The following is a 12134-nucleotide window of genomic DNA, read 5'->3' as shown; positions in this document are numbered from 1 at the left end:
TTTTTTTTTTTGTACTTCCCTTACAATATTTCATCGGCTATGTTGCCTTCCCACTCTTTTGCCTCTTATATTTCTTCTTACACTATCCTCTCTTCCTGTCATAATAGAGTGCCATTCAACTGATGATCGAGTATCTTGATTGATTGATTGATACATTTATTGTTGAATTAATAAATAATTACAACAAAGGAAGAGGATGGGCCTTGCCACCCATCCCCTGGGCAAAGACTTAAGGTTAAAGTATCACAAAAATAACTCTGGACAGTATACACAACAAAAATACAAGTATTTCAATAAATAAATACACGTATTGTACACCTAATTGCCTAAGACATCCTACAGTCTGGGAGCAAACTGAGGATATTCCCTGAGTATATCCCTGAGGGTGGCAGAGTCTAGGAGATGGTCAATGAGGCTGTACAAGTCATGCTGACCTTGTGGCCTAAATTTTTGCAATGAGAGGATATTCCATGATATTGTGACGCAGTGTGTCCCCTTGGTGCAGCACACAGCACACACCAGGAGAAGCACTGACTTCCCAAAAGTATTTGTAGCCTAATCTGAGCCTCATTGTCACCCTGTCATGTGATGCAGTGTGTCTCCCATAGGTGTAAGCACAGCTATGGGAGACACGTGCATAGTGAAGACTAGTGCTACTGCCCCTATGGCAACAAAGCTCCAAATGATCACTAATGCAACTTTGTACAAAGTCCTTAATGCTACTCTTAACATAACTCAGAGTGTGCTCAGTGCCAGGGTCCACTGTGTCATCTTGTAGGGCACACTGAGCAAGGTGGTCTGCTTTTTCATTTTAGCGGGATACTCACATGAGAGGGTATCCAGATGAAATGGACCGTGGCACCAGCACCTTCTAGGGCGTGGATGAGATCAAGACACTTATTAACTAGATCACAGTCCATAGGTGAGATGGATTGAACGGCATACAATGCAGCCTGACTGTCAATAAAGAAATATACGTTCTTATGGAGAGGCACCACAATCCTAGAGAAGCAAATGATGACACAGACATTAAGTTATTTTGAGGGAATGTAATATCCCAGATGAATGATATCATTCTATAGTGAATATAGTGTTTACCTATCTTTTTTATTATTATCTTCTTACACGATTTCCATTACAAAATTCCAACTTGGTTAAAAAGAAATCGTCTGATAGAAAAAGATCAAAATCAAGATCTCAAATCTTTGACTTGATAATATTAGTTTTAGAAGATATTCATGTATCAAATATATTAATCATAATAAAGCACGCTAAATTTAAATTATGATAATTTAGTGCATGATATACTACCATTGGGTAAATGAGAAAGAAGTCAAGGTGTAACCAATATCATATATATATTTTTTAAGAATATCGATGTTAAAATTTTTATATACATATATGTATATATATTCTTTTGGATAATTAACTTTGCTAAATACATTTAATTAGTTTCTAATATGTATTATTGAAGATGAATATTGGCGCTGATGGAATGCAAGTTTACCAAGCCTGAAGTAGCTTCCCTCGTAGGAAGGAAGTCGAAGCGTGAGTAGTGTTGTTAGTCACTTTCTTGGCGGCGCACGTACCACGGCAAAATGACTCGAGACACGGCTGCTAAACCTGAGAAAAAAGACGCTAAAAAGGATGAAGATAAGAAGGATGGAGATATCAAAGAAGAACTGGTAATTATTTCCGTGATCTTTATTATTATTTTCAAGTGAAATCTGGCATTGTAAAATGATGGTAGTGGTGGAGGTGGCGAGAGGTTGGGTGTCAACTGTTCATACCATCCATGTGTAACGCCTACCAACTGGTTATCCTGTAGTAGTTATTCAAGTTCGTAATGCCCCCTCCCTGCTTTCTACTGTCAGGTTGATTGAAGTCAAATGTGAAATAACTTTTTAATGTATTGTTTTACTTTCCCGTGGAGCAGCGGCAATTCTTACTTCTCTCATCAGATAGATCCTTTTATTATGAATATTTTCGGTATTACTGGAGAAAGCCGTCAGTCGCACTGATACGAAAAGGGTTAAGATTACAGTTTTACACTGTTCTCTTACTTCAGGATGAAACTTTTTTTATTCTGGTACTTTTCGACCTGTTTGGAATGAATCTGTACTTCGTTTTCGGCGCAAAGTAGTCCTTTATATTCCTCTCTCTCTCTCTCTCTCTCTCTCTCTCTCTCTCTCTCTCTCTCTCTCTCTCTCTCTCTCTCTCTCCAAAAAACACGGTCTATCCTCAGAATGTATTGCTTTGATGGGAAAAAAGAAAACTGAAATGTACCAAAAGAAAATGGTTTAGGTATCACAAAGTACCACAAAAGTAAATAAAATTTTCATTGTTACTGCTTTAGAGAAGATTCGTCGCCACCACTAGTCACCGCTGGCAGCCCTAGCCTGTTGAAATTTACCTGTTGAACCAAACCTAACCTAGCCTTAACTTTAACATAATCTAGTTGAGGTGACTGCTGATAATCTTCCTCAACAAATTAACTTTATCCAACCCATTTAAATTGATCTAACCAAAGTAAACTAGCTTAACTTCATTAGCAATGCTAGAAATATTAATATGAAGTTGTTGCTTCATTTCTCATTGTAAAATCAGGTAATACCATGGAAATAATCAAGACGACACTGCTCGTTTAAACATCTTCCATTGACTGATTCAAAATGAGTCACTTCTCTCCACAAACTGCTCTGACAGACTAGATTTATTTTGTATTTTAATTAGTCCATGGCTATATGCTGAAAAAAAAAAATATATATATATATATAAATAAAACAAATTATTGATTTAATGTGTATGCAAATAATCTAACAAAACACTCACATGAATGAACACACCTAATGGCATTTCCCAATCCTCAGTACCCATCATTCCATCATGCACATGGGGTGGTGCAGTGCTAACACTCCCCCAAAAATGATAAATAAAAAAAAAATTGTTGTCAACAGTATAAACAATAAAATAGGTATGTATGTATTCTTATTCAGAATAAGAAGCTCTACATTATAAGAAGAGTAAGAAAAGCCTTATTGATTATGGTGACATAGTATAAAAATACCTTATTAAGGAATGCACCATTGGAAACTACACATCCTTCTAAGACACCTCTTCCATACTCTTTTCTTGCAAAATATTAATTTAGTATTAATTCTAATGTATAGGTTTTTTCACAGAAAATCACTGCATTAAGTAGTTTAGGTTTACAATGCATCAGTGGTTTTATATGCGTAGAACATTAAAATCTTTGCATTTAGGAAAAATAATGGCCTTAATCTAGGGATTTTTCTGATATCAAGGGATTTTTCCAATAGTTAAGAGTGCCCATTTTGTGTACTAGGCATCAAACTACAAACATTGATGCATTGGTCATTATTTACTATGAGACTGATGCTTTTCTTCATATTTATATACCTTATTTTCAATCTCATGTCTATGCCTCAGAAATTTGTTGTAATGCTGCTAGCAATTTTTAATTTATTCATAGATCTTACCCTCAGTAAATTAATTAAAAACACCAAAATTTCCAGAGAAATATATTTTCATCTCCCAACTTAAGGAGGGCAAGAAAGGAAAAATTTACCCTTTTTATTCACTGAAATAGCAAACATGACATTATTTAATCCCTTGGGTTAAGGTCCAGTATACAGGCGATGCAGATGCGAAGCTGCATGGCTTAAAATTTCCTCATTGTATTTCCATTGTATTTCACACCGGATGAGAAACTTTGGGACACATGTGCCAGCCACACCGTGTGCACTGCCAGGCAGGCAATTTTTCTGGCCATAGCATCAATGGGTCATGCCTCTTGGCACTCCAGCCTTTGTGCTGACCTGACTCCTCAACTCTCCCTCCCTCACTCACTGTCTTTCACCGTGAACTGATGGATGTTCTGTAGTTGGTGCATTGCTTCTTAATATCTTGTTCATTGAATGATAGAACTTCAGAGAACTGAGCTGGAGTCAGTCTGAAATACTATCCAGATTTCCCTCATCCATTTCTAGCTCTTAAATATGATGATGATACGTATTCACCAAATTCCAGTCATTTCATATTTGCTTGATATACCCAATTCCTTTTCTTAATATTATTCAAGGCTAAAGAAAACATTGATAACTCCTCTTCTTCCACCTCCTCCTCCTCCTCAATGTCAAGAACTGTCAAGTCAGCCAGCCTCCACCACAGTGAATGTCTCGCCTAGCATTGCGCTTGGTGTGAACGTACCCATAGCAACCCAGATTAGCCCGACTCGTGTGTCGTGTGCCTTGTCTCTGATATGAAATGGCCCTAACTCTAGTGCCTTAATTTTCAGAGATTTTCCTCCAAATCTTAGGAAAAACCTTTCTATACATACAGTATATAAAAAGTGGCAGATAAATGTCACCTAACCTCTACTTCCAACAAGCTTGGGGACCTGTGGTAATGTGGAGTTTTTGGATGGGGGATGGGATGAAAATGAGTAATTTCTTGGGAATGAATCATCATATTAACTTAAAACAGGTGCAAATGAGTGACCAGAAACACTTAAAACACACCATAGAATGCCTGGTTCTGGTCTCCTGAAAATTTATAATTAGGGCAGAGATAACTTAGGGCTGTACCAAGAGTTGCGAAGGCCAAGGCACGGACCTTCCCTTCGACCAGCAAGGCAAAGCCTTCGCCCTTACCTTCAATCCGTACCAAGAGTCGCTGTGGAAGGTAGGGCTGCGAGAGGTCTGCCGCTAGCATGAGTTGGTAACAGTTGTTTCGGTATTGGTATGACTGTAATCCGGATTTGAGCTCCACGAACGACAACAAAACTACAGTGCACGCTACAAGAATGGAGGGAAGAAGCTGTGACCGGGCCTCGCCACTCACGCACGAGCAGAGAATAATGATTCTCAATCTTGTAAAAGAGAATAAAGACTTGCAAGACCGCTCAACAAACCCAGCTAGCCTTCACAAGGAAAAAATTAGCTTGGAAGGCGATCACCAAGTCATTTAATGCCATTAACATTTTTTAATATTAAGATATTTATAGCTAAATAAAAATTCAAGATTTTAGCATCAGCTGGTGCTCAGAGAGAAACTGACAATGTGAAAAAGAGGCAGGCTCAGGTAGTGAGTAACAAGCCCACATGTGATCAGAGTTATTGAATATCTGTGTACTCAAGCATTCCTTAATGAAAACCTGGCTTGCCACACACTTAAATAATTTTTCTTCTTTTCAAGTTTTGTATATGTATAGCAGTTCTGAATGTTTATTGTTGTTGCTCAATTTCACTATGTATTTATAACAGGTTTATTCAACAACTTTACAGACTGCAGTGTTTTCATAATTTCGAGAATTCTTAACTTTCTTTTTTTTCCTGTATCCTTTCATTATCCCTAAAGTGGTAATTTATCATGTGTTTGGAAATCACTGTCTTACAAAAGCCATATCAAGAAGCAGTGGTAGTTCATTACAAGAGTTGAGAAATTTGTTAGACCTCATCTAGATTGTGCTGTACAGTTTTGGCTCCTACATTATAAGAATAATATAGGTTATTAGAATAAGGGCAAAAGAGAGTGTCTAAAAGGATATTCCCTGCATAGCAGGATTGAAGATACTAAATTTGCATTTCTTAGAGAGAAACTGATTGTTAAGCCTTTTTATGTATAGAGAGCTTAACTTTGTTTGGGTAGCAGGCCACTGTAGATTCTGTAGGCCCACATTAAGTTATTAAGTTTATTGTTTTTATCTGTTGTTCAGAAAACTACCAGTTTCACTGGTAGTTTTTGATGTTCTTAAGCAACCCAGGTTTAGAAGGAAAACTCAGGATATAAAAAGTTTGTATATTATGTACAAATTTACAGGGCGTCGGTTATGTGACAAGGGAAAGATCTCAACTGGGTATATTGTGTCGTTTATTACATTTATTTCTCATTGGTAGTGATACCTAGATAAAATGCATCCTACCTATGGAGATTATATTAATTTGTTTTATTTATTTATGTCAGTCATGAATGCAATAACCACTTGTTTAGTTTTATAAAATAAAGAAGCACCTGCAACCCTTTCCTTTAAGAAAAAGGCAAGGTCAGCATTCACAAGTGTTGCACCACATTATGAAACATTGCATCAGATTTATATAATGATTGATATACTTATGTACAATAGTCCTACCTATCCTATGGCGGGTACATTGCTCGGTCACCTACCTGTTGCGTCCTCATGATGTAACTAGAGACATGTATCTAACCATGTTTATCCGGATTACAAAGGATTGGCTTCACCATTCAGCGGCACAAGCTGCATAGGGCTCTATTACGAAGAAGGTAAATGAGGCATGAAAAAAAAAAAAAAGGAAGACCCAAGGAAATTGTTATTTTTTTTATGCAGGAGGGGCAACTGGCCAAGGGCAACAAAAAAAAAAAAAAAAAAAAAATTAAAGATCATAATTGTGGGAGAGTTACATTCCTTATTAGCTAAATAACTTCAGTTATTAGTGTTGGGCATCATTCCTGTGTGGCTCTTCAAGCTCTCCCCTGGCTTTCCTGCCAAGTTTGTCACAAATAACACTCCTGCAGGTGTACTCTATTATATAAAAAAAAGTTTATAGAGTCACTCAGGTCCTTATGGGGCTGATAAATCTTTAAGTAGGCAGGCTTGGGCTCCTTAGATGGTTGGCCATCTTTATTAAATTGGTCTCAACGTAAATCTTGAAAGGTAATCCTCCTCCAGGTGTGTCTCAGACCAAAGACCAATTCTAAAACCAATTTGGGAGGTAATATCAAAATTAAGACGTAAAGTTTGTCAGAGATAAATTTCTATACTTATTAACATTGTGTTAATACCGCCTCAGAAATTATAGGTTCAAGCTTGAGAAATATAGGATTAGGAAAGAAATGGGAAGGAACTGGTTCTGTAACAGAGTAGTTGATGAATGGAATGGACTATCCTGTTGATAGTGCTGGTCAATAGGGAGCTTTTAAAAAAGATAAGACATTTATGGATGATGATAAGTGGAATTAAGTAGCTTTGTTCACACGAGAACTGTCACATGTTGGCCTGGCATTTGCTTGCAGCTTCTCTCATTTTCTTATACAATAATAATTTGAGATATTAGTTTTTTTTTTTTAATTGAGCCACAATTTGATTCATTTTATTTTATTTTATTTTTATTATTATTTATTTTTATTTTTTAAGACACAAGTGAAATTTTGTGATACGAATCTTGTTTAAAAAAAAGTGCAGTTTTAGTTTAAGTCTTATGTTTACGTGTGAATAGTGCCTGCGTCCCTTTCTCCCTCCCTCCACCTCCACCATTCATCTCCATTAGCCACAAACATCTGTCTCCAGGGTAAGAACAGTAAATGAAACTTTTTTTTATTTTATATATATTTTTTTGCAATGATGAAGTGTACATGTGTACATAACTGAAAAGGCAAAACAAAATTCTCCAATCTCCACTACTTCCTCCACCCATGCTTACGCTGCCATGGTGAACAATTTAAACAACCATCTGCCCCCTCTATTCTCTCTCTCTCTCTCTCTCTCTCTCTCTCTCTCTCTCTCTCTCTCTCTCTCTCTCTCTCTCTCTCTCTCATTTCAACTTTAAACTTCATTTATTTTATGAATAATATTCACAAAGTCATCACCGAGCTCTTCTGTGATTAATAGATTAATAGAGGGTCTAGTCTCTTGTGGGTGGCTGTAGTATTTGTATGCTGGGTAACATCCTGTGGAATGCGCCCCTGATTTCTGAGATAAATATGCTTTAGTAAACCAGTTATCTATTTGAATATTCTTTTATTATGTTTCATTATGTTTTTGTACAGAGTTTGTTATTTATAAATACAGATTTCCCTTGTTTTACAATTGAATTACGTTCCTGGAAACCAGATCAAATAACGAATGATTGAATAGTGAACTTAAGGTTCAACTGGATTTAATTTCATGGGGAGCCAAACTTGTATTGAGAGATAAAGAACACTTTTCTGCTCCACCTAAAGGGGTAGTGTTATAGGCTTTTTTTTATGCAGTTGTTTCCCCTTTAGGCCTACCTCCACTGGCAAATGGAGAAAAATGAGCTTCAAGTTAAGTTGGCAGGTGCCACTCGGCTGCAAGTCTGGTCATCAGTCCACATCCTTAAGAGTCTCCATTGCCTCCATTATTGGCTCCCTCTTCCTTGTTAGCATCTTTACCATTAATGTAGAAGCTGTCTCACCTGCTTTCTTCACACTTGCTGCTTGTTTGATGATGGTGGAGACAGTGGATTGGGGCAACAACAAGGTTCTGGTGATGAAACTGGCTCCTTAGCTCCTTCATGACGCTTAACAATTTCAAGCTTTTTCTCGTAAGATAAGTTTTTCCTTGCTCTTTTGGCTTTCAGTTCACCAGCACTAGGTGTTGCAGGCCACTTGGAAGACATCATACTTATATCGCTCGTAATACCCAACAGTGAATGTGAATTTTTACCAAACACAGTAGCGGCTAAACACAACCAAAAGATTGATCTTATGCTACAGGTGGCTCGAGATCACTTTCCAGCTTTCATACAAAAGGTTACTAAAAACAACAGTGCATGATTACTATCTGCCGCCAAAAAAAGAAAAATGAACATTTAGATGAAAGAACCAATTATAGTGAATGAAGGAAGAAACAACTATTCTATCCAGCGCTGTTGCAAAGACTATGCTGGAACCTTGAGTCTTGGATTGGCAGTATTGAGGCAGTGGTTGGTGGTCAGTCTATGGCAACAGAGGCTCTAAAATCAAACCCTAGACATCTTCGCACATGTAAACAAAGTGATGATAAATACTACACCACAAAACAAGTTTTTCTTTAAAAATAATACTATGTAATAGGTCATACATACTGGTAATTCACATAGAACGACACCAGTCAGGAAGAATTCGTCATACACCACATGAACCAAGATGAAACATGTGATCGGCAATCTTGACACGGGTAAGATTCACTGTGTTCGTTACAGTGTGGTGCCATTACTCCGTGAGGTAAGACACACTTTGATACAACTAAAATTGCTCCTATCTTTTTATATTCTTACCTTTCATACATGTTAAAAAAATTATAGAAGAAGAAAAATTATTGTTAATAGGCATGTAATCTCTCACAGTCAGTGCTAACCCCATATAGCAGGTACATGTTTACATTTCACAACAAGATTGGTATGTAAGCTACTAGCAAATATCATAGTTTTTAAATGGCATCTAATAATGATCTAAATACATGTGAGAGTCTTCAGATGTGTGGGGATATGCTTCAATTCATATTCAGAACTTAAATCCACTCATTATCCCTTCTTTTTTCTTCTTTCCTATGTGTGCCAAAACTCGGTACGTCTTTTCAGCCTGTGCATCTTATGGCCATCAAATATGGTGAATTCATAATGATCAGGAAATCAAAATATCGAATAATGAAGTATTGAATAGTGAGGGAAATAAGTACATTTTCTTACCTAAAACCAGTTTATCTATTTAGATATTTTAGATTCTCTTACTGTTTTATTATGTGTTTTTTGCAATATATTTGTTATTTTATAAGTACTTTTTTCTTAACTAAAAACATGTACAGGTTGAACCTCCTTAATCTGGTATTCTTTCATACGGCAACACCTGTAATCCAGCAAAATTTTTGTTTGCCGGAATTTTTGAATTGGCCAGAGTAATTTGCCGGACTGCTGCTAGGATGCGGCGGCGCTGTACTGTGTTTTGGAGCCCGGGCATTCTGAGTCAAATTTGGATCAGTACCACGCTGCTGCTCATTGCAAGCACCATCCCCCCAAGATGTATAAACATTTCTTTCTGTAATATTTGCCCCTAAACATGGCTTCCAAGCGACCAGGAAGTGATAGTATTGCGTGTGAACCAAAAAAAAAGCGCAAACATATGACAATATCAGTGCAACAGAAAGTGGACCTATTGAGGAAGCTAGATAAAGGTGTTTCAGTGCGGAGCCTATGCCAACAGTACAACATTGGCTCATCAACCGTCTATGATATAAAAAAGCAGAAGAATCAACTTCTCAAGTTTTACAGTGAGTGTGAGAGCAAGAAGAACAAGGAGGTTTGTAGAACACTTAAGGAGGATAAAAGCAGTGATTTAGACAGTGCTCTCATACAGTGGTTTAAGCTTCAGCGTGCTGGTAACGTCCCAGTGTCCGGCGAGATGATAATGGCGCAGGCAAAAATTTTCCATGCTGAACTTAATTTACGTGTTTTTCAATATACTTCTGCATGTATATTTTCATGTACAACTATCATATATCAAAACAATGTTACAGCTACACTTGTATAATGCAGGGTAAGTATATAGAGGGTTTTTTGGGGACCACCTATAGTTTGGAATTTTCCATGGTCCGGCAAGTCTAAGGTCTGGTAGTTGCCGGATTTGGGAGGTTCAACCTGTAAAACAAAATTGGGGTGCTTTTATGGTGAGGCTGGAATGGATCAATTGCATTTTATTCCATTTCAGTGGGGAAAATAGTTTTGAGATATGAGCAATTTGAGATATGAACTCCATCATGGAACAAGTTAAACTTGTATGTCGAGCTACCTCTGTATATTTTTATGTTCATATCCCAGACATACTTGTAGTCTTCCAAATTCAAATGTGGTTTTGTGGTGTGGCTGGTCAGGGGATTCCTGGTCTCCCAATGCTGCCCGACTTGACTTGAGGGTGGTCCGTGGCCACACCTACCTGCCTTATATCAACAAGAGTGTTGTCATTTTAATGAGCTCTTTATTTATGATATCCACTTTGATAGAGGAAATACTTCATTTTAATGTTACAGTTCTTCGTATTATCTTTAGAACAGGTTTATTATGCCACCATGACACACGACCTTCTGCTCCACTGTGTCTGGCGGGCAGATGGGGGCTTGGACAATAATAAGTGTTGCTGCATGAATGGAGTTTACAATATTTTATCTTATTTACGAAACACCTCATTTTATTGATATATTCATTTGTATTGTATTTGGAACACAATTATTGCACCATTTGTCTTACTAAGGATTGTGGTGAATGATGATAAAGATTATAGTGTTTTTACAGCAACACTTGTCCATAGGTCTGCTGGTATATGTTATTGATATAAATGTTGTAAGTTTGGAATGTTAACTTTTCTTTTCATTATTATTATGTACACAAAGCTCTAATACGCTAGCTCATGTAGACTTGTCAGCACTGGAAGCCCAGAAATCCCCTGATTGACCACACCACAAAACCGTGTTTAAATTTGGAAGACTATCAGTACAGAGGTCCTCTTTTACTGCGCATCTCAGTTAATGTGTTTCTGGCTTTGTGCACTCTCACTTTGTTTCCCTCACTTGTACAATGTGCAAAATTTCTGGCTTTATGTGCACTTGGTGAAAGAAACTTTCATTTGAGAACAAAATATATTTGCTAAAATTTTTTTTTTTTGCCCTCCCCAAAAAAACAATAAAATAAATTAGAATAAATTTGAAAATGATATTTTAACAACAAAAATAATAATTAAATGTCAAAATATATAAATTAGATATTATATAGCAAAAAACCAACGAGACAGTTCGACGCTGTGCTTGTTTTGGTTTAGCCATGTTGTTCCACTTCCATCTTGCCTTTGTTACTGATTCATGTTTCGCATTTGTTAAGCATTATGAAATTTTACCTTTGTAGGCTGGTGATACGTAATGTTTGTAATCTTTCTAGGTTTGTGAATATGGCTCCTTCCAAAGAGAAGGGTGTTACAGGTATCAAGAAATGTAAAATATTTTTGCTTCAAGAGAAATTAGACATCATATCCAAGGTTGAGGCAGATGAGAAGCTCCATGAAGTAGGCAGATTTTACTCTATTAATGAGTCCACAGTGCGTAACATGGTGAAATGTATAGATACCATAAAGAACACATTGCAGGAATGATCGATATGGAGTCCCTTATGGAGGTCAGTTGTGGTGGGTCCCAGTCCCAATCTTATTTATAACATAGGGTTCTATTAATGTGTTTTCGATATATGCACACATTCTGTCCCTTTCTTATGCATTAAGGGAGGACCCTTGTACCTTAGCTTTGGCTAGCTAATGCTAGGGAGTAGTTGAATTGACTTGCACCATTGCATTAGCTGCTGGCCTGCTCCTTATTGATTTAAGCTCTGAATATG

General features: G+C 37.0%; 1 protein-coding gene across 1 annotated transcript in view; it reads left to right on the top strand.

The window, feature by feature from the left end:
• The first annotated feature begins 1527 nt into the window (after window positions 1-1527).
• LOC123516414 (26S proteasome non-ATPase regulatory subunit 2-like) overlaps window positions 1528-12134 on the top strand; it is a 105811-nt gene continuing 95204 nt past the window's right edge. The window contains exon 1 of the mRNA XM_045275678.1: window positions 1528-1685. Coding sequence (XP_045131613.1) covers window positions 1599-1685 — 87 coding nt within the window. The 5' untranslated portion in view covers window positions 1528-1598. The remainder of the gene's footprint in view (window positions 1686-12134) is intronic.

Source organism: Portunus trituberculatus, chromosome 41 (assembly GCF_017591435.1).
Source record: "Portunus trituberculatus isolate SZX2019 chromosome 41, ASM1759143v1, whole genome shotgun sequence".
NCBI lineage: Eukaryota > Metazoa > Arthropoda > Malacostraca > Decapoda > Portunidae > Portunus > Portunus trituberculatus.
This window is presented reverse-complemented; position numbering and strand designations above follow the sequence as displayed.